We start from the raw sequence: 27,245 nt of genomic DNA on the forward strand, positions 1-27,245 counted from the left end.
TTCATTATTTTTTTTTTGGGCAGACCAGAGAGAGAAAAAAAGTGGAGAAAAATATATGAAAATAACATTTCAAAAGGTGAGTTGGAGTGGTTAAAGTGAATACGAAAGACATAACTAGCTTAACAGTTAACTTACAAATACATAATACAATCTATCCGAAATATTTAAGGATATTATTGTGTTAAGTGATTTAGGCAAGCATATATTTGATATAAGGCAGGGGACTCCCCCAGTAATTACTTATTTACCCCGATGTATTACCATGTGCTGGGACTTAATGCTCCGGTTTTCGGGGGATCTAAGTGCTTATAAGCGGCTAAAAGCTTTCAAACTTACAATAGTGATACATTTGTACTCGATAAATTTTGAAGCTTACTTTTGCCCTTGAAAGTAGGCAATGAAAATGGTTGTAAACGCATTTAAAACAAAAGCACACCCGCACGCACACACACTCACTCACAGCAGCACTCACTCAGACAATCGCCTTGGGTGCGAGGCAGAACTAGTTTACACACACACACATAGACCCTCTCTCACACACACACCCTTGCCTTGCCTGTGTGTTTGTGGGCCATACCCCTGGCATACTTTCATTTGACTTTGGTCACGATACAAAACGTTTATTGTGCGCATAATGGCCGACAGCAAACAAAACAAAAACAAGTGAAATAAAAATAAAAATAAAAATGGGAAAAAGAATGAAAAAATTACATAAAGACAGAAACAACAACAACAACAAAAGCCAGACCTAAGCGATAACAATGTAAACAAAGGAAGGCACGAAAGTAAAACAAAGCAAAAGTAAAGTAAATTATTTGAGAAAACCACACGCACAATCTGCAAACGGGGTTGGGCTTTAGGTTTTATGGGATATGTGTGGATGGGCCGAGGAGGGGGTGGGCGCAAAAGACCAAGAAAAGAAAGCAAAAATCAATAATGTACACAAAAACACGGTCATTTCTGTCCCTTGGCGACCTTTCTTATAGTTGTTATTGTTGCTGCCGCTCATGTTGCCCTTGTTGTTCTTGGTGTTGTTGTTTTTGTTGCTTCTTGTGGAAAGGCTGCGCACAATCATCCCATTGTGCAACACACAAAGAAATCGAAAAATCAAATAAAGTTTACATCCATGCACAGGGAAAATCAATTTTTAAGATTGTCAAAATAAAATAAATAGTGAGGGAAACAAATGGAATCTTTGACTTTAATTTTGCTTTGATTCGTAAAGATATCTAATCATAATATTATTATTTTCCTATATAGTTTTAATCGCAAATACTTAAATTACATTTACTCAAAGGCTCGAATTGTTTAGAGAATAATTAAGAATCCAATGAACTTATTTTTATTACATATTAGCGCAAAAGAAGATATATTACTTAACTTTCTTGGACAATGTTGTTTGGTCTAAAAACTTGGGATATTTCTTTTTATCTCACATCTTAAATCAAAAACGGTTGTTTAAAGTGTATAGATTGTCCTGAAACTCTGAATCCGTAGATCAAACTAATTTATACATCCACCGTTTTTGTTTTCACATCTGATAAATTTATTTATTTATGCATATACGTATAAATCAGGAAGAAAACAACAGTTCTATTCAAAAGTTTTTAAACTACAAAAGCATGTGATCAGAATGCAACTGGGAACAGCAAGCAGCCAAAGGCAATATGCCGATTTTGTCTGCTCCTGTTCTTGTCCCAGTGTGAGTGTGAGCCGCTGCTTCCTGTTTTTATATTTTTGGCCATAAATTGAAGCCAGTTCGGTTGACAGGCATCGGGAGGGAGGATTTGGAATGGGCAGGAGTCGGTGTAATGGGCGTTGGGCTGGCAAAAGGACACTAAAATCATCATCATCACAGAGAGAGTGGGAGACAGAGAGTGAGAGAAAGAGAAAGTGATAGAGAGAACGAATAGAAAGGGAGAGGGATATGGGAGAAACGGGAGAGGCTGTCGTAGCTTGTTCTATTTTTAAACCAACGCTCACACACACACCGACAGACGCAGGCGCATAAATAGCACACAAATGGCCGCAAACAGGCACACAAAACAGGCACAGTCATAGGCACCCGCACGCACACTCACACACTCAAGAGAGCGTAAGCGGCCCACACACCACACACACACTCACGGACTTTCTGCGTGGGCCAGCCGCAATGTTCGCATTAATGTCACTCATACGCACAGTTGCACATGCAAACAAACAAGGAGCCACGCCACGCACAACAACAACAACAACAGAGCAGGCAACATCAACGTCAACTGGTGTTGGTCAACGATTTAATTAAATTCAACCCATTCTCCAAAAGATCCTCCAGCTGGTGGTCGCATTTTAAAATAGCCAAACACCCGTATGGCGTATATCCTGTGGCATGCACACGCACTCGCACTCGCACAGCCAGACTCACGCACTCACACACCCAAGCAGGTGTGTGGTCTATATTTACTTATTCACAGCCTGGTAGCCCATATGCGACACATTTCGCGTTGATGTTGTGGTTGCCATTTCACTTAGCACACCCCCTATTGATTTTCTGTGTGTGTTTAATCGAAAATGTAATTCATTTCACAAATTTGTTGTATACGTCCGGACGGCTAATCGCGGGGGATTTCTCTTCGGGGTTGAGACACACACACGCACACACATATCGCATCCACATAAATATTGCGGCCAAAACACAGAATCTGTAACATGTAACTAACACCAAGAGCTGTCTAAATTGCATTGCATTTTGGCTAAATGACATGGAATTCGAGTGAAGGCGCTTTGAGAGTCGAGTAACCTGCCTATGCAAAGTTTATTTTAATTTTAAATGCTAAAATAAAGTTTATTAAATTATATTCTGACGCTGGGCTTTTTCAAATTTAAGTTAACGTGTCTTTTGATTCGTTTTAAATTAATTAATTAACAAAAACTTTGGCATAAGGGAGATTTTTAAAATGTATATATTTTTTGATCAATGTCAAAGGAAAGTTAAAAGTATTTTCTATATGTTAAGACTATTAATTGAGTTACAACTTTCTTTGAATATAAATTGAAAATAATAATTTACTTAATCGAAAACATTATTCTTAAATTTAATGTTTCCAATACCAGAATTTTTGGCTGGTGACCAAAATTTGTAATTTTATTGTAACTCTTGGACAGATTGTTTCTGCTGGGTATTTTCCCCATTTTTTTTTTGGCACTTGGCAGACTCTTTTTGTATGCTATAAGCATTTCTGTATGGTGACTGCTAATCTATTTGCATTTTGCATTTAAATATTCGACATTTCGGCTGTCTAAGCATTCTGTTTCTGCGATTTTGATGTTGTTCGTGAGAGTGAGTGTGTGTTGATTGATTTTGTTCTTGTTGTGGCTGTTGTGGGTGCAATTCAAGAGAAGCTTCACTAACTCCACACTAACTCCAATTGACACTCACCTTAAACTCGGCTTTTATTCAGTGAATTTTGTTAATTTTTTCTTTGGCTTTTAGTTTGTTTTTGGTTCAAATTTTATTGCTTTTAGAATTTTAGTTCACTTTTCAGGGTTGTTGTTGTTGTTGAATTCCGGCTTAGACCGTTGCCTAATTTGCTGTACAAATTGGAGGGCATGTTAGCCATACAGGAACACCACCGTCTTCCCTCCCACTCAACCACCCTGGTTCTGAGATTGCGTGGCAGTACAGTAAACAAATCGAGCGTTTTCCTTCCACCTGCTCTACACAATAACAACAAAAAATGAAGGAAAAATAGCAAAGCAAAAAAATAAAACAATAATATTAAGTTGCTGCTGCTGCCTCGGCTTTTTCTTTCCGCAGAGAGTGAGGTGAGGGTGCACCCTCCTCCGTGTGGGAGGTGGGTTCGGGGTCGTTGCTGGTGGTTCAGTGAGAGGTTCCGGGCGTCGCTTGGCTGTGGGTGGGGGTGTGGGCGTGAGTGAGGTCGAGTGGCTTGGGTGGCTGGCCGTATGCAAGAGCGTCCGCTGGGCGCCACAATTGCGCAGTGTTTTGTTCGTCGATTGACTGATTCAAAAGAAAATTTGTTTGGTTTTTTTCGCCTTGGTTTTGCTTGTGCCCAATTAGGCAGGCAGCTTTAAAGGGGTTTCAAGGTCATCTCGAATACCTTTTATTCCCAAAATAATTATTTTGTAGCACTTTTTGATTTTTGATCACTCGTTTATGTTGTTTTCAACTCGGCTTTTGCTTTATTTCAAACTAAATTCTGCTCAACTCCGGCTGCAACTTAATTAGCCTTGGCTGATGCTGCTGCTCAATGCCAAGACCTCAATTATCCATGCTTCTTGGCCAATTAAGTGCAGTTTTTTTCTCGTTAACCGACGCCGCTTTCACCACTTTCTCTGCACTTTTCCACTTTCTGCGCCCGACAGCCTCATGTCAGGCTGCGCTCCTTTTTCGGGGATTGTACAATTTGCCACCAAGGTTATTTTTAACTCGACATTCACATTTCACAGAGTTTGGTTTTGGCTTTGGCTTTCTCCTTTACCGAGCGCCTCGCTTTCGATTTCACTCACTCGCCAGGTGCCCTTTCCTGGTCGTTTTTCTTTTATTTTATGCTCGTATTTCGTTAGCGTGGATTTTCCGAATCCGATTTTCCAGCACCGTGTACTTTGCTTTTCTTTTATATTTATTTTATTTCTTATTCCTTTTGTTTTTGCGAGACACGTGCGAAAGGCGCGAGAACGACCGCCGCGGCTGTTTACTCGCCTTTAAAGTTCATCGAAAACTAATTTCGTTTCGATTTCATAAAAAATCTCAATGGAATTTTCGCTTTACGCTGCCATTCGCTTTCCCTTGCGCCTACTCTCTCGCCTGCTGTTGTCGTTGTTGGCCGTGTTGTTGCTGGAGCCTACAACATTTCCAATAACAATGTTACAGGGCGGCTTGTTGTTGCCGCCACTTTCCCATGGCGCTTCCAGTGCCGAACTAAAAATAAAGTTAAGCGCGTGGCCAACACCGCTGCCAACATAGACGTCGGCGTCGCAGCCAGCAGCGATAACATTGACAGCTGCTGCTGCCGCTGCTCCTGCTGCCCACATTCCACCCAACCGCCCCTCGCTGCCCACCGCCATCTTTGGGGTCAGCGGGCTGCATCCATTTCCCTTAACCCTTCGCAGGCCACTGTCACAAAATTGTCAGCCATGTTTAGTTACATCTTGGCTCAAATCTCCTTCAATTTGGATGGCAGCTGAACCTTATTTTCCCTAAGTAAATTTATAATACTTTTACTTTTCATTGGTGAGCTTAGATATTGGTAGAATTTAAGTAGCTCGATTATATTTTGATTTAGTTTACATAAATTGAAACTCAATTATATCAACCAGATCACACACTCATCCTTTTGTCACAACGAAATCTCTGTAGTAACTCATTATTTAATTGTTAAAAAAAAAAGAATAACACATTTTTAACTTCATTAATTTCCTAGGAAGGTAAATGTTTTACTTAAATCATATATGCTCGGCCCACAAGGGGTTAACTGCGGTATGTGTGTGTTGGTGTTTGTGTTTGCCACCTTCAAGGCGAATCTCCCGCAAAGTCAACGTGTTTGTCTTTGCCTTCCAGCAAAGGGGGGGGGGGGGGGGGATGGTCAGTGGGCGGTTGCTGGAATGTCTGGTAAGTGGGTGGTGGTGCGCGTGCTGGATGCGGAAAAGCGACCAACTGCCGCTGTCGCTGCTGCAAGTGCAAGTGCATTAGTTGTAGTTGCTGGCAGGACGAGTAGTAAGGACCATGACGCTGCACAAGCCAAAATGCGAGGCACTGAATGAAGTGACGTCGCTGCAGGGCAAACCGAACAACCAAGTGGCGTCCGATTGCGAAAGGATTCAAAAGTGGCTAACGTGACGCAGATCGACTAGTGTTCCGGTGGTTATTAAAAAGAGTTTAAGAGTTGGTTCTATCTGGCTTGGGTTTTAAGCTTTAAAATTAAATAAAATTTGAATTTTGTAGAGTAAAACTGGTTTTCCCAAGATAACACAGTTTGGAATACTAAGTATTTAAAGCTTGTATTCTAGACTTTATTATAATATGTAAAGTTTATTTTTTAGACATTTAGGATTAAGTTATATAAAGAATTCTATTTTTAAATTTAAAGCTCCACTTAGTGAATTTTTGTCGGTCTATTTAATATTAGTAAGAACATAAAAGGGTTTTTTAAGAGGCTAATTTTCCACAAACACAACACGGATACGGTCCAAGTTTTGGAGGGTTTACGCGCGCTTCTTGACAGCGTCAGCTGCTCTTCCATCCGCCACCCGCCCTACACCACCCACAGCAGTGGAAAACCAATTGATGGACTAAGGATGCGGAAGGACAGGAGAAGGTGCAGCGCATGCGTGCTGCTCCGACACACTGGTGTGTGGGAATTTTCCAGGCCACGATACGTTGGATGGGAATTCCAACGCATGACGTCTGGGGCCACGCTGCGAGCATTGTGAACTGGCAAACAATGTGGTGGATTTTGCGTTGGCGCGGCTGTGGTGAGTAGCGGGTGCAGCTGCACCAGAACAGGACCCACGGTCCACAGACTACCGTCTCCCACACTTTCTTTGTTTCCCACGAGACTTTCACTTGCCACCGTTTCCGTTTTGGCGTCGTTTTCGATTTCCTTTATCAATTGGTTGCATTTTAGCATTTAATTTTCGAGTATGGCCCTGTGGCACATCAGATCACCCCACACTGCGGGGCCACCAGCTGATACTGCCACAGCCCGGGGTCAAAGTTGAAATCAATAATTATTATATGCTAGTTTGTTGGGAAATTGAAAATGACAGTAAGAACTGCGGGGCAAGTGCAACATGCTTGCCAGAAACTTGCGCGCTAATGTGCAGCAATAAAAAATTTAAATCACCAAGCGCCGCATGTTGCACTGCCACCAAAGCAATCACTGAAAGAAATCAGAAGATACTTTTTAAATTCAACACGAAAATTTACAGATATTTGAAGTCAATTGAGAATTTGCCATGGCATACTATAATGGATTTCGTTTTTCAAAAGCATTAAATCCCAATCTTAGTGTTGAAATTTACAATAAATTTGCTTAATCCTTCAAGTAAATTGTGCACTGTCTCCGGCTATGCATAAATACCAAATTGTTGGAAAATGCAATTTATGGTTAATTTTTCTCGGTGCATGCTAGAAAAAAAAGTGTGGCAGAACAGCAGCAAGTGCCAACAAGAAACTTTCTAATTAGGATAATAAATTTGCCAGCATCGCACTTGACAACGTCGCCCGGCATCTCTCAAAACATGAAGAGCAGAAGGAAGCCCTCCAACCTCTCCCTACATATTTGAAAAACCCACCCACAAACGCCCACCCGCCCCTGCCGTCCCCTTCATCAGGCAAGTGCAGCTGCTTGGCCAACTTCTTGATGTTTTGTGGTGGCTGCCAAAAAGGAAAAGCTGCTTGGCCTGCCGCCTCCTTCCTCTTTTACTTCCCCTCCTTTTTGCCCTGCTGCGTTTTCCTGATGGAAAATGTGTTTTCGGGTCAGCTGTGCAACCTTCCTGCCTTGCACTGGCATATAATTTATGCTGATTGCATTTAACGGCCAGCGAGGAGCAGCAACAACGACAGCCAGCCGAGAAGTATGCAGCGTCCAGAAGTGCGCACTTTTCGCGGTGGCTCTTTTCGGCCCCTTTGCAAACAATTTATTTTTATTTTCCGCCATTTCCTCGGCACCTTCACGTTGCTTTTCCCACCGCTTTTACGCCGACCCTCTTCAGATTTTCCTTTCCATTCGCTGGCTGTTGTCGAGCGTCGAGTCAAGTGCCTCCGAGATAAGCGCATCGAAATGTTTCCGCTACAAAACATTCGCCTTTCGCTTCTTTTGTATACTCTTTCAAGGGGCACAATATGTTTGGCTTTTAGCTAGTTTTTAAGTTTTAAACTTTCAGCGACTGTAGTAGGATTATGTGATGAAGCAGCAATTGCTTGAAAATTGTAATATTATTACACGGAATTAACTCATTGCAGAGACTTTTGTGTTGAGAAATTTATTTCTTGTTTTTCGATTTTCCTTCCATTTTGTTGGTGCTATATTTACAGGAAAGGTATCACATTTTCGGTATTCCAAAGCTTGTTTCCCTTTTACGATTGCATCCATTTTTAGCCGCCACACGTGTATGTGAGTGTGTGTGTGTGTGATAATGTGTGTATGTGTATTTGTACAAGTGTATAAGCCCGGCATGCAAGTTAAAAGTTGCATTTCTCCTTTTGTGAAGAAAGTATTTGGGAAAACTTTTTCTGTTAAGACATTTAAACTTGCTTTTAAGGGGCTTAATTTAGAAATGTAAATTTAATGACATCCCTGCTGAAATTTAGATTAAGCTTTGGATCGCGAAATCGATATGTTGCTTTAAATCGATACCTTGTTTGATAAATAAGAGCTGAGACAAAACTAAACTTAAAACTATAATTGTGCAAAACAAATATAAAAATGTCATAAAAGGTTTTTTTTCAAGATTTTTTATATATAAAATAAATGATACGATTTAATAAATTAAATAACATCGATATTATTAAATTATTTATCTATATCTATTTCCTATCAGACTTTTCCACTTAATTCCAACTTATGGCCTTATAGTTAGCTTAAAGTAAACTTATGGGATGAGATTGATAGACATTGAAAATTAAATATTTACACCGATAAACGAAACACAGAAATGTGAGGCAAACACAAGTTAAAAGACTTTTGATTTGGTTTGGAAAAAACATCAAATATTGGATCTCAAGAAGGAGCCAAAGAAAAAGACAACGCACCAATGTGAGACAAGAGAGTGCTACATTTTTGAGAATATTATTGCTTTTTATAAGGACATAGGATTCTTTCGATTCTTTTGAGCGAGCGAGTCAAACAGAGCTTACAGAGAGCGAGAGAGAGATATTTAATTGATGGAAAACTTGAATTCGATTTGGATTGGGGCATTGCCTTGCGGGACGTTGAGAGCGGAAAAGATGGAAGCGATAGAGATAGACGGGAGGAGAGGTGAGTCGGAGCGGAGAGATAGAGGATCGCTCAGGTAGTCAGAGCGGGATAGAGCAGAGATAGAGCGAGCGAGAGGGAGAAAGATGGATGCAAATTGGACAAAACGTCTCAACTCACCATCGTAGTCCGATCCGGCGGTGACAGTGGCCCCCGCTCCAGCCGCCTGCGCCTGGGCGGCCATCAGCTGGTGCTGGAACTCCTCCTCGGAGCTGCTGAAGGATCGCTGCTGCGTCGAGGCGTACTGTGATCCGGCCAGTGCTCGTCGTTGCTGCTGTTGCTGCTGCTGCTGGCTGTAGGCGCCGGTGTCCATGGCATGGCCACCGCTTATGGTCAGGTTGCGGGTCAACGGCGGCGGCTTCTGGTAGCCCCCCATCGGGGACTGCGACTGGGACATCTGCTGGCCATGATGCTGGTGCTGATGCTGAGGCTGATTGTGGATCTGTGCTTGGTAGGACTGCTGCTGTGGCTGCTGCCTGCCCCCAAACTGCTGCGAATGCTGCTGAGGATGTTGCTGCGGCGACTGACGATGCTGCTGCTGCATAAGGTGTTGCTGCGACTGCTGCAGCTGTTGCTGCTGATGCTGTTGCTGATGTTGCAGCTGCGATTGCGGTGCATGCGGCTGCTGCACCTGGCTGGGATGCGCCAGGTGGGGATGCTGTCTCATCAGGCCGTCCAGCTCACCCTGAAGGCAAGGAATAAAACATAGTTATTTGACCGTGAAACTCATAAGTATTGTTTCATTTTAAAACTAGTAAATATAGTTTTCTTCAGTAAATGTAGTCAGAATCAAAGCTTAAGATATACCTGATAGTAGCTGGGATCCTCCTCCGGATAAGCGCCCCCCGATCTCTGCTGCGGCTGCTGATGCTGCATTCCGTAACCTTGCTGCGCCTGCTGCGGATTCATCTGCTGCATGCGAGAACGCTGCTGCTGCTGCATCTGCTGCTGGTGATGCTGCATCTGCTGCTGCTGCTGCTGGTGAGGATGCTGATGAGGATGTTGGCCGGGACTCATCATGGGATCCATGCCGCTGTCCGAGGCCGACATGCGGCGGTTTGTGGGCTGCTCCTGCTGGGAGTACTGGCGCCGCAGCATGCTGCCCGCCCTCTGCATCGGCAGGTTCTCTTTCTCGGCTGCGCTGCGAGTCCGTTCCAACTTGGGTCGCTTGTCCGTGGTGTCCCGCGGATCCACGATGGCCTGCTGGGAGATGTCCTGCCCAAAAAATAGAAATATTGATTAAGCTGGAAGTCTTGCGAATCAGTATGTTGTACTCACGCTACTCCCATCAGGCTCGATGCGTCGGATGAAACCATCTTGTTGGGCTGCCGTCTTGTTGATCCACTGGCCAGTCTTCGACAACAGCTCCTGCTTCTTGCGACACAGAATGCACACCCATATAACCTGAAAAATGATAAGAGTTGTAGAGGTAAGTGAATAGGGTAGCCAGTAGAGGTTTGAAAACATCGAAGATTTCAAACATCGAAATTTCAAATGCTTTTAAGCGAAAATATCAATACATCACGATACATCGAACAACTTTAAAACGGAATAACAAAATAATACAAGTTAAGGAACTTAGTTAGTTCGCAGCCCTATATTGAATGGAAACAGAAACAGCGGAAACCCTAGGGATTTACGTGACACAACCAAACGGCATCAAGATACCTGGGAGTCGTATGACACTTTGGATTTGCCTTCAGCTGTGTGTCAAACAAATCCCCTTGAAAACCATTTTGGTTCTTGCTGCCGAGTCAATCGCTAGATTATAGTTCCGACACTCTTCTGGGAATTCGCACGAACTACGCTTTCAAATTTGTAGACAGGCTGTAATATGGACCAAGTCGAGCAGGACCTCATTGCGGAAATTGAAGAAATGGAACGGGAACTGATAGCTAGAGGAATAAATCCGATTTTACCTTGGAATGTGAGGCCCACTCTGCTCTACGTATTCGCGCAGCTCTTCGAGGTGCTGGGCCGGAACCTCTGTCTGTCTACCTACGTGGAGCGCGGATGGAACGAGTACTTTGCCGGCCTCTCCAATTTTTATTTGGTGGAAACTCCAGCACTAGAAGGTCGGCGGATGCTGGGGTACCGCTGGTTCTCGGTGTCGCTTATATTCCGCGCATCCAGATCCCAGCCGTTTTAGTGAAGATGCCTCGCCGTGGCATCACCGCCAAATTGAATTCCATTCCATGGTTTCATTTTTGGCCCACCTCCCAAAGCCCACATGCCGCCCTCTCTGCGCGGTCTTGTGCGCGACATTTTGGCAGAAGTTCAACGGAAAAAGGTTTGGCAGCAGGGCCAGAAAATGATAAGCCCGGTCAGCGCAAAAAAAAAAAAAAACGAGTGAACTCACAACGAACGGTTCACTACTGGGTTAAATAAAAATTGAACAGAAAAAAAATTAAATGTGTAATTGAAAGGCTATGCACCGCAGGGACGCAGGGGACATAAGGAGTGGGCTCAAAGGAATGACTGCTGAGGGAGCTTTCTTAAATGCCAGCAATCAATATCGGACTGCCAAGGCAACTACTCAAGGTATCCCGGATGAAAAAAAATCGGGAGATCACAAAAAGTAGCAAATCTTAAACCGAAATAATTCCCACATAAAAAAGGGCACAGCCTTAGCCATATCAACGATTGATTTAAGGAGCCCTTAGGGTGCCCGTTTCTTATATATCCTTGACCCTAGACATGGCGTGGAACTACAAATTATTTGCAAGTTATGAGTGTGAAATTGAGAGGCGCCAGAACGGAGGATAGATAGAAAGATACTGGACTGGGCGGCAACTCCTCCCACTCGCCAATTATCCGACCCGCAAGGCGACAATGGCACTTCTTTATGCGAAGCTTTACGCGTCACTGGGGACAGTTGGCAACAAGCGATGTCTATGGCGATGTGGCAATGGGGCGTATGAGTGATGGCTGCTTAGTCAAGCGGCAGCCGGGCCGCCAGCAATATTGGCGTCAGCGTTTGGCACCAGCGTTGTTCTATTTGTCAATGGGCGGAAAATGAGCGCATCACCCTTAAAAGAAACCATTTTCCCGCTGTCACGCGCGCCTCGAAGAGGGCCTAAGCCTGATGGCAGGACACACACACACACAAGGAACAAGAGCTAGAGCCCCGAGTGCTGTCAGGCGGATCGGATGGGTGGAGGACCACTCACCTTGTTGCTGCGGAGCGTCACCTTGCCGCCGCATCGGGCGCAGCAGCGAATGTTGCAGTAGTGGCAAATGTGGCCAACGCCGTCGGCGAACTTGGTCTTAAGGCATATGTGACAGGTGGCATCCAGCTCGACGCCGGCCTTCTTCTGCTGCTCGGAGCGCTGCCTGATTTGCATTTCCAGCGTGACCACCTCGTCCTGTTTTCGCCTGTGAGTAGATCAAGAATTTTATTTTAATATTGTTTGAATTAACTTTGAAAATATTATTTTTCGATAAATCTTTATTTAAATAATTGTGGAAATTCGACTGCTCACCGCATGATTTCGTTCTGCTTCTCCTCCTCCTGCTTCTGCCGCATGAGGACATTCTCGATCTGCATCCGCTCATGGGGCGTCAGGTGCGACAGGTCGGGCATCTCGTCCATGGCTCTGGTCTGAGTGTGTGGTCCTGATCGAGGTTCGTTGACGTTTGTGGGCTTTCGCTCCTTCTAGTTGTTCTCCTCTAATAAACTCCGGTTGTTAATATTTATAGAAATTGTTTGTTTACGTTTTTGGTTAGATTTAAAGCTTTTCTTTGGGGAATTCGATAAGTTTTGTGGGGCGTGGTGGCTTGGAACGCAGTTGTTAGCAATATTTATAAATACTTTATGTTATTAAATATCATTATTATTATTTGGATTATATTAAACCATTCTGATAGAAAATCACAGAGCAAATTTCAAAATGTGTTATGGTTTTGTTTTGTTACTTGTAATGAACTTCTTTTGTTGGATTTCTTTTGTAGACTTTGGGAAATTCGTTGAAAACTGTTCGCAATGCACTCGTCGTTCTCTCTATCCGTCGGTTTAATGTTTTATATGTTTTATGCGCCGGCTGTTTTATAGAGTGCTATGTGTTGTGTTGTGGCTCGTGTCTGTGTATGGCGTGTGTATGTGTGTGTGTGTGCGTGCCCTCTGACCCGTTTTGCTGGCAACTTTCTTAGTGTGCACGGGGTTTGTGTGTCGTTTCCTTCCTCTTTGTTTAGACTTTTGTATTTCTTTGGCTGAATGCAAATTTGAGTGGAAAATTCGTTTCTGGTTTTTGTTTCATTTTTCCACCGCTCTGTATCGTTGTCGGGTCTTTGTTGTTTTTTCTAATTGCTGTTGTTGCTGTTGTTGCTGCTGCAGCCTTTGCCAGGATAGTTTCGTCCTTTGTTGCTGTTGTAGTAGCTCTTGCTGCCAACGTTTTTGCTGCCCCATGCGTTGCGGCGCCATTTTTGCGTTGAGATCCTTTCCAAATTACAGGCCACTCGGTTAAAGGGAGTTTTAAATCTCCTCTGGTTTAGCACTGCAAATGGGATATACAAAACGGAAAAGGAAATGAGTGTTTGCATATATTATTTTATGCTTTTTACTACTGTAAGTGTAATTGTTAGCTGTCAGTACAATTTTGGCAAAAACATTTTTCTGCATCAATTGAATAAAAGGTTTTATAAAGTTTAACTCTTCATTTAAATTGTATTTAAGCTTAACTGAAGGCACTCTGCTTCCATTTAATTAAGCTTCGCAAACCAAATTCAATGTGGAATTAAAAAATAAAAACAACAAAAACTACGCCAGGAGGAAATGAGAATTTTAACGAGATGAGCAAAGCAGGCATAGGGGTGGTCCTTTGGGGGAAGGAAGGGGAAGGGCTCTACTGGGGTGGCCAGTATCTGGCCGCAATGTAAACATATGTAACTGTATTTATGGCCATCAACGTGCCAGGGCAAACAACCAGCCGCAAAACCAGGCAGGTCCATAGTGAGATGGACAGGACGGAGGACGAAGGACGCTGGTCGGTGGTCGGAAGGGTAAAGCAGGGGGGGGCTTCGGGGTATTGCGGTTGACACGGTGACGCACGTACAAAATGCGAAAATATATACGAGGCCAGGTATGCACTCGAGAAAAATAACATAAGCAACCCACGCATTTTATATGAATCTCTAGAAAAAAAGGATTCCATAGTATTTCATAAGATAAGTCAGTTTAAAGTAAAGTAAATATTGTGCAAGCACTTGAAAAAATTACTTATAATAATCAATCAATAATGTTGTAATGCTACACAAAAGTGGAAAACCAATCCATGAGTCCGAGAGTTATCGCCCTATTAGCCTGCTTCCTGCCTTTGGAAAAATCCTTGAGCGATGCATCCTGTCTCGGATCCTTGCTATCCCTGCCGTTAACAACGCCATCCCAAAACACCAATTTGGGTTTAGAATAGGCCATGGTACTCCAGAACAGCTACATAGAGTGGGGAAGTTCATCATGGATGGATTTCAGCGTAAGGAGTATACTGTGGCAGCCTTTTTGGATATACAGCAAGCTTTCGATCGCGTCTGGCACCCAGGGTTGCTTGCCAAACTAAAAGGAATCCTTCATCCGCAGCTCTTGGAAATAATCAAAAGCTTCCTCTGTGATAGGTCCTTTCGGGTGGTCCAAGATGGGGTCTCTTCCAGATCTAGACCGATTGCTGCAGGAGTCCCCCAGGGGAGTGTCCTAGGACCAACTCTCTACAATTTGTATACACATGATGCGCCACAGATTCCCAGAGATACACAAGGAGCTATGTGCATTGCCACAAACGCCGATGGCACTGCCATCCTGGCAAGATCCTCTTGCATATACGAAGCCACAGATGACCTGCAGATTTACCTAAAGAAATTTGAAAACTGGTCCTGCAGGTGGAACATAGCCATCAATCCTGCCAAATGTGCTCTGACCACCTTCTCTTTGAGAAGCGATTCCTCTCCTGGAGTCTTTCTACATGGTCAGCTTATTCCTCAAGGGAAAGAGCATACATACCTTGGGATCACGTTTGACAGGAGACTAACCTTCTCCACCCACATCACCCGTATCTGTGGTAAATTGGAGCAGGCTGCGCAACGTCTCAGCTGGCTTACCCACCCATCCTCGAAGCTAAGTCTGGCTAATAAGAGGAGAATATACATGGCTACTATCGCCCCTATTTGGCACTATGGGCTAGCCATCTATGGAATCGCTGCTGCAACCCACCTCAAAAAAATACGAGTATTCCAGAACAAATTTCTCAGACGAATCACTGGAGCCGAATGGTACATTCGCAATGCTGACCTGCACCGAGACCTAGCAATCCCCTTTATAGGGGATGTCATCAACAAATTGGCGAGGATACATAGAATACGGCTCAGAAACCACCCTAACGAGTTAGCCAGAAGAACGAGATTGGTCACGTCTAGGAGAAGGCTCCGCAGACCTACATTCGGGCAGCTGCAGTGCCGTAGACTTCACTAAATGACTGTTAGGATAATTTAAATACCCTATAACCCTTATGTACAAGTTGTTAATTAATAATAATAGACATAAGTCAAGTTGATTGCAGACAATTAAACCCAATAAAAAATTAAAAAAAATAAATAAAATAATAATCTCAATTAAATTCTCTCAGTGTTCTCGCGGAGATTGCCTGCCCAGACGGAAGGGAGCACAGGAATTGCGAGAAGAGAGGGTTGCTATTTATGTGGAAGACTGCAGGATGCTACCGGAAGCCGACACTTCACTTGCCGGGGCGCAAGAGGCTTGCCTTCGCCTCATTTCCTCCGGCTGAAAGGCGTTCGAAATTAGCATTCAATGGCCCAGGAAGCAATCCACGCCGTCGTAATTAAAAGCCATCAAGCTGCCGGCGAAAAATAAAGCCAGCCAGATGCCCGGCAGATAGGCGACTTAGCCAGGATATCGACCTCTAATATTATTAGGGCAGGATATCGACCTTTAATCCCATTTCAAAGCAGCTGCAGGAGGACTAAAAGAACCAACTACAACTGCGCTATAGGCAGCGAGGTCCTCTTAGAACATATTGCAGGATCAGTTTGATTGCATGAATATTGCAGCAACGAAGGCAGGTAAGAGATGGTTACCCTCAGACCACTGAAAAGAACTTCGCGTCTTCCATCCGACCCACTTTTAATCAGTACGGGCTCGGGAGACATTAAAATCCAAGTCGGGGCATCAACTACATGCCAAATGCGATTGATTTCTCTCATGAATGTAAATTTATTGCTGCTTTATGGCGCTGCTGTTGCTGTCTGTGTCACATCCTTAGGGCATGCACACAATCACGCACAAATACACACAGAAATTCGCACATTTACAGAGAGAGAAATATTGTTCTTTAGATTCTTTCAAGCACAAGTTTTCCAATTACTGATTGTGAGCTTTACAGTTACATTAACTAATTGTTCCTTAGACTAATCGAGTCCTTTAAAATAGAATGAACGTTCTTTTAAAACAATATCCATCTCATTTTCGCTCAGTGCCTTGGCAACCCCCTCTTGGCCTATAACTTATGTAGTTCAAGCGAGATAAAATCCAGCTTCCATGGTGTTTATGGGCCTGCTTTATGCTGCCATCCACAGAGGTCCTCCGGCGATGGCGTGTATCGTGTATATCTCGTTTCTGGTGTCCTGTGCTCCTTCTCCTCATGAATTGATAATGCAGCAGATGCAGCAGCAGGAGCTGCCATGGCCTGCAACTACGGCGCCAACATGCCATGCAAAATTGATGGCTGCGATGGGTGGTTGCGGGGCTTAAGTAACTGCTTTATGGGTGCAAGGGGGAGCGGGACACCAAAGGACATGGAGCTCGCCTTAGCTCGGCCAGACCGGAAATCAATCTGGTGGGCTCTTCAAACAATCTTAAAATGCTCGTTTTTATTTTGGTCATTTAACGGCTTTCACTTGCTTTAATTTTGGAAAAAATCCCTGAAGTTGGGCCAAAAATCAGCATATTAAGGGAGCGGGACTAACAATTCACCACGAACTCCTCTCGGTGCGCGCGCTTGCCATTAAATCCCTGAGAGCGGAATTCCCAGAAATTTCCCCCCTATAATATCCCCGCCGCCTGCCTCGCAGCAGATGGAAATTTCATGCGCTGACCGCGCGAACTCGGCGAACAAAAACAACAACAGCAACAGCAGCAATAAGAGCAATTACTGAAACAACAAAGAGCACTGCAATAGAAAACCCCAAAGCATGGCAGGGGAAAACTTATCAAGCACAAGGATGAATTATAATAATAATGAAAAATCCAGGGGGTACGGTGAGCTGGGAGCGGGACATTCTGCATTCCTTATCCACTGGCCAAGGTTACTGTACATTACGCATACGCCCCGCAGCCAACAGAAGGGGGACTGGCTCACAAACGACGGCGAGTGCAGGCACAAATGTGAAAGTTCACTGCCAGCTACCAGCTGCCAACTGCAAGCTGCCACTGCCATTGCCGCCTGCCCAGCTGATAATTGACACTTTCAATTAGCCATCGCAATCACTGGCAGAGACGGCATCAACAACAATGTGCCCAGCGGCAAGGAAACCTCATCGGAAATGCATTTGAAATGCTCAAAAAAGAGGTCGGAGCAGTAAAGAGCACAGCGACACAGGAAAGCCATAAGGCAAAAGGTCAGAATGCTAAAAGGTTTGCCACAGTCAAAAATAATGTAAATTAAAGCCATATCTAGGTAACCAAAAATCGTCTATGGATGCTGAATTTGGGCCAAGGGAGGTGACTTTCAAGGGGGACGGCACATGAGATGTGATTTTTCCCAGCATTGACAACCTATTTGAAGTACCTATCGACTACCGGTACCCTCTGCTACTCTCTATAATGATAAAAATAACCATAGCTACATATTCGTTGGCATTTTGTTCAGGCACAAAATTTGTCATTTTTTTCGTTTCGGAAATCTAAATCATTACTCTTCTATTTATACCTTAAAAACCCCATAAAGAAGAAAATACTTTTTATTACCAAAATGTAGGTGGAAATAAAAGATAAATTCATGGTTATGATAATAGTTTTTGATTTATTTGGATATGTTGCATTGCTTTTTGTGTCCGTTACATAGGAAAAATGCAATAATAAAAACGTAGACACTTAAGGCTCTTAGAATATGAATTCCAGAAATATAAAGAATTTTTTAATCTTTGTCCAAAAATATTGGGTTTATATGTAGGGGAGAGTGGGGATAGGTGAACCACTTTTTTATACCCTTGCAGGGTATTATAATTTCAGTCAGAAGTTTGCAACGCAGTGAAGGAGACGTTTCCGACCCTATAAAGTATATATATTCTTGATCAGCATCAACAGCCGAGTCGATCTAGCCATGTCCGTCTGTCCGTCTGTCCGTCCGTCTGTCCGTCCGTCTGTCCGTCTGTCCGTTTCTACGCAAACTAGTCCCTCAGTTTTAAAGCTATCTCAATGAAACTTTGCATATAGTCTTCTATATACTCTCACTGCTATATATGTCGGAACGGGCCGGATCGGACGACTATATCATATAGCTGCCATACAAATGTTCGATATATTTTTAGAAAAAAAATTATAACTTTGTTGTTTTTCAACATTTTGGCACCATTTTTTAGATATGACCATTTTATACTATTTCTGAATTTTGGTAAAAATTTTATGAAAATCGGACGACTATATCATATAGCTGCGATAGGAACGATCGGGAAATTAATATAAAAAAAATTATATATTCGTTGTTTTTCAACGTATTTTTATCTACTCCGGGATATAAGCTTATTTTATTATTCTAAAATTTTGGTATAAATTTCAAAAGAATCGGACAACTATATCATATAGCTGCCATATAAACCGATCGGTAGATGTATACAAAATGTAAAGCTGGGAATGCAAAACTGTAACTGTCAAACTGTAAACATAATAAGTATAGGTAAAATGTAATGAAATAATATCTGCAAGGGTATACAAACTTCGGCGTGCCGAAGTTAGCTTCCTTTCTTGTTTTTATTAACATTATTATTTCCAAATTTCAATTTCTTATTTTCATGTTTTCTTTTTGAGTTGATCAAAAAATCTTAAAAATCAATTAAGTTTCATTTTTTGTTATTAATTTCCTGATCGTTTTCAGCCATTTGAGCCGTTACAACTTGTATATTTTCTGCTATGGTAAAGAGGCTTTCTAAAAGGCTTAATTCAGCTCAAAAACTGAAATACATATTAACTTAATGTACAATGCATACACTAACGGATTTAATATATCCTTAAATCTTTGCAGATCATGTGTAGAATTTACAAAATATATATAACACAACAAAGGGGACCGACGTATGAGTAGTACCTTTTTAAATAATTTAAAAAGCAACCTTAGTTTTAGTTACAGACTACTGGAAATATGAAATGGGACCCATCGTTATAATGAAATATATCGACGCATTTTCGCGAAAGTATCGTATGTCGCTTTTTTTCGAAATTGAGATTTTAATGCAAAATTGTTAGGAACCTAATGTCTCACTACCCTGTGAAATATTATAACTGAAAACCCTATAGTTCCGATAAAAATTAAGTTTTAATTTTGTCTTTTCTATAGTGCTTCCTAAGAGATTAAAGCACAAAAAAGCTTCTCCTGTAAAATTGAATTTTTCGACATACGATACTTTCGCGAAAATGCGTCGATATGATATTGTGGTTGCATTTCGACTGAAATTTAACTATAAATTTAAGTTACCATTCATGGAAAACAATTCTACATGAGTATGAACCTGGCGTAAAAAGTTTTTAGCCCCATGTGTTCGTATGTGACCTGTCGTGCGCAATAAAGAACCCTTATTCGCGCTTTTCCTTCCGTGGAATTCCAATTACCCAATTCGCAGAAACACCTTCCCTCCCCTCCCCACGTTCTTGTTTGCACTTTAAATTTTAACCCCGTTTCGGTTTGGTTGTCTTGCACTTATTTTTATTTGGCGAAAGGGCAAAGCTTCAACTGGTTGCTCGGTTGGGAACTGGGTCATTTATCAACTGACATCACCTGTCAACGGGGGTTCCTTATCTGGCTATATTGTTGGCCCCGTGACGTCACACCCCCCGCTGAGATCGCTGGAAATTTATGCAGATAACTGAATTGGCGAGCCGAATTTTCGCGGCGTCAGCCATTTTCCCTGACGGGTGCAATGGACTTCAGGGAAACGAGCCTCGGTCTTCGTACTCCGGAGCAACACACATATACACACTTGACTCGACTCTGCTCGACTCGAATGGAGCCATAAAAGAAAACGTGGCCAAGTTGCCGTTTGTTGTTGTTGCAGCCAAGAACTATAAACGAGGCAATGACTTGGTGACTTTTTGCGTTGGCCTGCCAAAAAAGCGGCCTGTCTAAGGGGCATCCCCACCGGCCTGACTAATGACCATTTTACATTCGTGGCTGGCCAGCGTGGTTGATTCATGGCTGTTTTGCCCGGCCAGTAATTACAATAATTCATTCATTCATTCATTCAGTCATTTAGTCCTAGTTGGCCATTGACTCGAGTGTGGGCTGGGCTAGGATGTGGGGCCTTCCCAAAAGGAGGGAAGCTGGAACAATGCCACTGTCCGGTCCCAGTTGGCCCGTTCAACTTTTTCAATTGCGCGCACAATTTCCATGCAATTAACGGCAAACAAATGCGAGCGACAAAACACTGGCAAAAACTTGTCAATGGAGGAGAAATGGCTAAAAGTTGGACCCAACAACAGACACTGCATATGTGCTGTTAAGGGGGCGAGAGGAAACTGGCTAAAGGGCGAGCCATGACATCGAAGCATAAAAAGCAATCCTATGCACCCATTGACCCCCAGCCAGAGGATGGGGGCTGTGTCAATGGATAGTTGTTTCAATGATGTCCAAAGAGCCGCCTACACACGCCCCCTCATAGCCATGCAACAAAGACACACAGCAGCGGGCAAAATGGCAGAAGTTTTTGCAGGAAAGGTTAAAAGTTATATTTAAACTTTTTTTTCTGACTATGTCATAAATACTTTACCCAAAATTTGGCACAGAAATATCTTCACTTATATTGAACGAATTAAAAGCCAACAGAAAGCTTGCTTCAATCTTTTTTTTATATTTTATTTATATAATTTAGATATTATATTATTTATATATTATCAACTATGATTATGAACAAACAATTAAGTACGTTTTATATAAATTTAGAGTGAAAATGCCAAATATAATTTGTTGATCCTCTTTCTATAGGCCTACTGCTATTATTTTTTACCCTGCTGTCTACCAACTGCGGCCTGCTTTGCCATTACTCATACGCCTCGTGTGCATTGTCAAACATTTATGACGTCCATTTGGACTCGCTGGGCGGGTGTTTATTTGAATGTGGGTGATTGTGTCGTCATTACCATCAATTGTCTATGTGGCCCAGGGTCCGATTCCACCCACCTCCCGTCCGTTGCCTAGTGACGTTTGCCATTTGCCAACTGAGACAAGTCGAAAGGAAAATCGATTCCAACTGGCTGCCTGTTGCTGCCATAGTTGTTGCTGGTGTTGTAACAAGTATACCTTTTAATTAAATTTAACGCCCATCGATGGCGCAACCACCCACCGCCGCCCACTATTCATTATTGGCCAGTAAACAGAGCAGGGGCAACAAAAGGAAAATAAATAAAATAGAAGTACAGTAAATAAAAGGAATGAACGGAAGAATAACAGCGAAATTTGCTCCCTAGATTGTGGCAATTTCTTGGCCATTGTTGCATATTAGTTCTTTATTTTGAATACAAAATAGAAACATAAATATGGCAGGGTTTGGGCATAACTTACATGCATTCCTCTATCTATTTTGTGGTTGTTGTGTAAACGGCGTTGTTTGTTGATTCGTTGTTAGGATTGTAGTTTATTTTCTTCGAGTTTCTATTATTGTAATCATATAGAAAAAGTTGTCATTTACGGCTGAAAAGTTTTATTTTTTGCGTTTGTTTCGCTATTTACAAGGCTTTCGGTTGATTTTCATATAATATTTGACGTTTAATAAACTTGAAAACTGCTTGAAAGAGAGATATTTGTTATGACTTCACCATAATAATTGTTTCGCGATTAACACTTGAGCGTCTCTCGGTTTTTGTTGTTTCTCTAGCGAGCTTCGCTTGGCGTCTAAGTGTAAAGTTGAAGTTGAGTTGTAATTATGTTGCATGCTGTCTCCATTGTTGTAACACACACACACACACACCCCGACGCAACCACGGATGGGAAATGGAGAGAGGGAGAGAAAGAGAGGAGACTGACTGAGAGAGAGGACACTGCAGCTGACAGTAAATACTGGGATGTTATCGCCATACTGGGTTTTCACTCACTCAACGGAAATCAAAGGCCAACAAGGGTTAGCCAAGTTAAGCATACGCACCGTTGTACTTGAACTTTTATTCTTTTACGGTTTACTCTTTATTTTGTTTAGATATTTATTACGATTTAATTTTAAGTTTGATTTTGAAGTGTGAACTTTGCTTTCTCTTCGCTCCCAGTCTAAGGAGTACTTTTGTGTTAATTAATTTTAAATTTATTAATTAAAATGAATTCGAATATATTATAGTCTCTCAAGGATGTTCCTTAACTCTTCGGGGCATACAAATTTCCTTGATAATCATATGCCGTGTTGTACTTGAACCTAACCAAAAACCTACTTTTCCTTTGATTATTTATCTATTTAAAATTGTTAGCTTTGCATACTGACTCTCAATTATTGTTCGTTGGTGTATTAATAGTCTTCTCTTTTTATTTAATTAAAATTCACGACTTTCCCTCCGCATTTCCACTGTTTATTTAAAAAAAAAACACATGAAATTAATCGCAGTTGAATCTACTTTTTGGGCCTGTGAAAAATCTGAGCCAGGCATTTGCTTAATGAAATTTTCTTGCAGCTCAAGGATAAAGGACACCAGTTAACATTTCTCTTTGTGTGTGTGTTGCTTTATTTTTCTGCATATTTAATGCGTTCATCCGCACCGAGTGTCGTGGCCGAAGCGGGCGGGGAGAGCCAGCGAGGGGGCGGCGCGAGATCACGGCCAACAGCACAACAAAGGAGCGAGCAGGCGAGGAGGCGAGCAGCCGCGGAGCGAAGAGAGCAGAGAGCGAGGAGAGTTTTTTGGGTGGGATTGCGTGGCGTTGTGTGTACAGAAAAAAGCAGCAGGCAGCGCACGAACAGCGAAGGAAAAAAGGAAAATTGAAGACCGTTGAAAATTTAGCTGGGAAGCCCAGGGAAAATGCACGGATTTCTTACACTTATTGGTTATACACTCTTTTTTTGTTGTTGGTTTTGGTTTCGGTTTTGGATTGGTTTGCAGCGGATTCGGTTGTGGTCATTAGCTTAAATCACAATTGGTTTGCACTTAGATTTTATGTAGATTTGTGTGTGTATAACATAGGCAAATATATATATATGTGTATATATAGTATATACAGCTATATCTAAGTATGCAGCATTCCATATGCGCAAAATAATTTTCCGTTTGGCGAACTCATTTTCTTTGTTTGTCAAATTGCTGTTGTAGAGCCCTATGTTGCTGTTGTTGCTGGTGTTAATGTTGGTGTTGCTGTTGCTAATGCTGCTACTGCAACAACAACAGCTACGGGGAGTGCGGCGACAACGACGACAACAACAACGACAACGACGACGGATGCGACGACGGCAACGACATCACGACGACACGACAACGACTGAAAACTGGACCCGCAGCTGGAGCTGGAAAAAGCTGAGCAAGCTGAGCAAGCCGAGCTGATATAGCCCACCTACATCAGGAATTCGCTTCGATTGTCGTCAGCAGTTCAGGAATTTCTCTCTCGCTATTCCCAACTATATCGCGCTCTCTCTCGCTCTCTCTCTTTATGTGGGGCTGTGGGCCTCTCGCTCCCTGGCCCCATCGTGGTGAATTGTTAGGGGAGTTGTTAAGCAGGCTTGGGGGAGCACGGCACATGTTTCTCTCAGTGTTATGAGTGGCTTTTCATATTTCATGTGCAATTTTAACACCTACTACAAACTAACTGCTCTAATAAATGTCTGCGTGTGTGTGTGACTTCAGCTCCACCCTTTACCCCCAAAAACCGCCCCATGGGGCTAACATGCTCATATAGTTGTTTTGGGCAAACATTAAGCAGCAACATCGTGTTGCATATTCATAAAACTCAACTCTTGGCGCTCGTTCGTATGCAGGGATGTGTGCTGGTGCCCCGTCGCGCCCGTTTGCCAAAAAAGAAAACTATTTTTCAATGCATTTTCCGAAAAAGGGGAGGGAATTGCAACCGGGCCAAATTGGAAGGAATCACTTTTTATTGCATACTTTGGCGGGTCGGGGACGTGATTGCTTGATTGAAAATAAGACGAGCTTAATCTCTGCATGAAATTGAAAATATTTCATTCTTTAAACTGATTCCATTTCAGATTTCCAGATGTCTCCTTTAGGTTGAGAAACCAAACGCTTCTCAGCTATCCTTGAACATAACAAACTAATACTAAAAATTGTACATATATATTTTAAAGTCCATATTTTTTATTTCAATCATTAAACAATCTATTATTTAAGCTTTGAATCGGTGAGATAAAATAGCTCAGTCCTTAGTTAAAGTTTATAGAAATACACATGTTCAAATATTTTTCTTTCCTTCTTTCCGTTCTCAGAGCTATGTATGTGCCTTCTTAAATCCATATAAATCAAATTTATATTTAGATACTCAGCGCTCGACCTTAACGCATCACGTGCTTGTCAAAAATATCCACGACACAAAGCCTGCCAAAATTCCTTCTCTCCTGTTGCATATTTGACTTGAGTTGTCGTTGCTGCTCTCGGGTTTATCTGTCAGCTTATCGCAGCCATCATGAGATTTTGGCGTAAATTGTCAGAGCCACTCGAACCCGGCCTCCCATTCCATTCGTCGGCCATTTTCAGCTCCCATGCATTTCCTTTATGCTGCTAGAGAACAACACAGCGAAAAAAAACTTTAAAAATTGATTACTTTAATTTAAAACAAAATAGTTTAGTTGGTAGGCGGTATATTAGTATTAAACCTATAAAAAAAGTGATCAGATTGTTTGTTATTAATATAAATAACTGAGTTATAATATATAAATAATATTCTACAACTGCCAAAAGAGAAAAATAAAACAAAATCCGTTTAGTTCAGACTTTGATTTCCTGAAAAATGTATAAAAAATATTATTATATAGTCACAGACTTTACACTATTATGATACATGTTTACATTTTCTTGCCAAGTCCAAGAGTCCTGCATTGTACCCATCTTTGTTCTCTGTGTAAGCCAGCGGAGTACAAAGGAATAAACTCTCTGGTCTCTGGCTGTCGAAACTTTTAGCCCATTGCTGATAGCCTGCTCACGTGCAATGACTTCGGCGCTATAGCTACACACACATACTCGCCGAAACACCCACATATTCCCAAAACACACACACACTGGCGCACAAAGGGGAGCTATTGGATTTCCGGCGGAGATGAGAGAACTCTCTGTGGGCGGGTGGGGCGGCAGGCGGAGTCTGGGAGAGCCGGGAGCTGTTTTCTTTTGCCTCCAGCATTTTCCGATGTTGCCGCTTATATTGTGTGTGTGTGTGTCGGGACGGCTGACGTCATTGAGCTTTTTATTGATTTTCATTTTAACCGAAAAAAGAGCTCGGGCCAAAGCAGAAGAAGGAATACTTGGGCTAGGACGGAGGGCAGGCAGGCAGGCCAGCAGCTGTCAGCCAAGAAGCGACGAGAAGCGCAATTAAAGAGAGAGATTGCAGAGGGGTCTTCGAGGGGCTAATGGTAAGCGATATGAGATGGCTAGAGCGAAACTTCAACGGTTCGCTCGGCAAGTAAATAAATTCGGCATCAGACACAAGTCAATGTATAATCGTGTAATTTAATTTATTGTTTGCACTTGGCTCGGCTGCGTAATAAGGCTGTTTATACAGCAAAAGCCCAACACATATAAAGCCCAATGTATTTTGATTTTTCTATTATTGTTTGGCAAACATCGTTATGGCTGATTTCGTTATTCGGGCGCAGCTATCGGAAATTAGGATTATTTGCATAGGAAATTACGGAAGAGTTGGCTGTGGCAGGGCAAATATTTAAATTGAGGCAAATTGTTATTATCACTAAGCAATGTAGACATGAAAAGTAAGACAATGAAAAGGGAAAGCAGGAAATGATAGTTTCGTTTTGTTTGTTTTAATAATTTTATAATTCGTACTTAATAAATAATAATATATAAACTAAATTACATTAATAGATACCGACACCATAAAACCAAGCATTTTATTTCTATGGAAAAGCACGTTGGTGGGGGGTTTTATGGGGTCGGTAGCAGGTACAGCCTCGGGAGTAGGAATTTCGGCCTTCATCGGGGTTAATATAGATCGTTTTCAGTAAAAAGACCATATTTGAAAGTAATTCTATAGCACAATGCACAGGTTATTAAGGATTTTCTGCTGTACTTATGGTCGGCGGCAATTATTTTAAATATTATAGAGTACGTTTGGAAAATGTTGTGAGCGGGAAGGTGGAAAAGACGCAATAAGTTTAGCTCCTATGCTTAAAGAGAGGTGCTCAGGGGGGTCTTCTCATTCAAAACCCGTTTTTTTGGGTTATAATCAGTAAAGATGTCACTCTCGGGTGACAGTCGACCATAACTTTGTAATTTTTGTTTGACAAAATGGCGGCCATTCAAAAATAAAGTCAATTTCGGGCTTTTTAGTTTAGTGTAAAAAAAAATATTAAACATTTTTGTAATATTATAATCTCCTGTCACCCGAGAATGGCGACAATTCTGTGTCGATTCCATTTTGCTTCATGAAAATCGGTTCAGTTAAACTGGAAATATCATGGCCGCCAGTTCGAAAAACGTGGTTTCGAGATAAACGCGTTAAAGTTTGAAGTCATTTTTAAAATAGCTCCTTTTGACGAAGACCTTGCTTCACAAAAAAGGCTGTATCTTCTAAAGTATTTCGAATTTCTAAAAATCTTTTTAGGGGCTATTCACAACTACCCAAGCTATAAATAAATGGAAAAAAAAAATGTGGAAAAAGAGTTGCTCAATGAGAAGACCGCCTTAAAGGGAGACTTCCGGAGGAGTGGGCTAAAATAAGGACTAAGGAGCTGAGTAATTTACTGGCTTCAATGCCCAGACGACTAAAGGCAGTAATTGATGTTTATGGTAGCCCAAAGAAGTATTCACTTTTGTTCTTTATATCAATTTTATATCATACAAGTGCTAAGTTAGAAATCGTACGTTCATCTTTGTCAGTGTCATTCTTCTTGGTTTTTATATCTTGCAGG

The 27,245-nt window shown here is 42.1% G+C and overlaps 2 protein-coding genes across 5 annotated transcripts in view; one reads left to right on the forward strand and one right to left on the reverse strand.

Annotated features, from left to right (window-relative positions):
* Rim (Rab3 interacting molecule) overlaps positions 1–23,612 on the reverse strand; it is a 46,559-nt gene extending 22,947 nt beyond the window's left edge. For all 4 annotated transcript variants that reach the window (XR_011445096.1, XR_011445094.1, XR_011445095.1 and 1 more), the window contains exons 1-7: positions 23,199–23,612; positions 21,746–21,965; positions 12,458–13,468; positions 12,146–12,350; positions 10,254–10,379; positions 9,783–10,190; positions 9,096–9,660 (exon numbers count right to left, since the gene is read on the reverse strand). Coding sequence is in view for 1 of the 4 variants with exons in the window: in XM_070286326.1 (XP_070142427.1) it covers positions 9,096–9,660; positions 9,783–10,190; positions 10,254–10,379; positions 12,146–12,350; positions 12,458–12,567 (1,414 nt within the window). In the remaining 3 variants the exon portion in view is untranslated. The remainder of the gene's footprint in view (positions 1–9,095; positions 9,661–9,782; positions 10,191–10,253; positions 10,380–12,145; positions 12,351–12,457; positions 13,469–21,745; positions 21,966–23,198) is intronic.
* LOC108084874 (uncharacterized) lies at positions 10,643–11,356 on the forward strand. Its single transcript, XM_017181266.3, has one exon. It carries the CDS (start codon positions 10,810–10,812, stop codon positions 11,122–11,124), a length of 315 nt encoding a protein of 104 aa, XP_017036755.1. The 5' UTR covers positions 10,643–10,809; the 3' UTR covers positions 11,125–11,356.
* Positions 23,613–27,245: the final 3,633 nt, after the last annotated feature.

This window comes from Drosophila kikkawai, chromosome 3R (assembly GCF_030179895.1).
Source record: "Drosophila kikkawai strain 14028-0561.14 chromosome 3R, DkikHiC1v2, whole genome shotgun sequence".
NCBI classification, from domain to species: Eukaryota; Metazoa; Arthropoda; class Insecta; order Diptera; family Drosophilidae; genus Drosophila; species Drosophila kikkawai.

What these genes read in the sequence shown, in the direction of transcription:
- LOC108084874 (XM_017181266.3), top strand. Translation starts at nt 10,810, where the DNA reads ATGGACCAAGTCGAGCAGGACCTCATTGCGGAAATTGAAGAAATGGAA.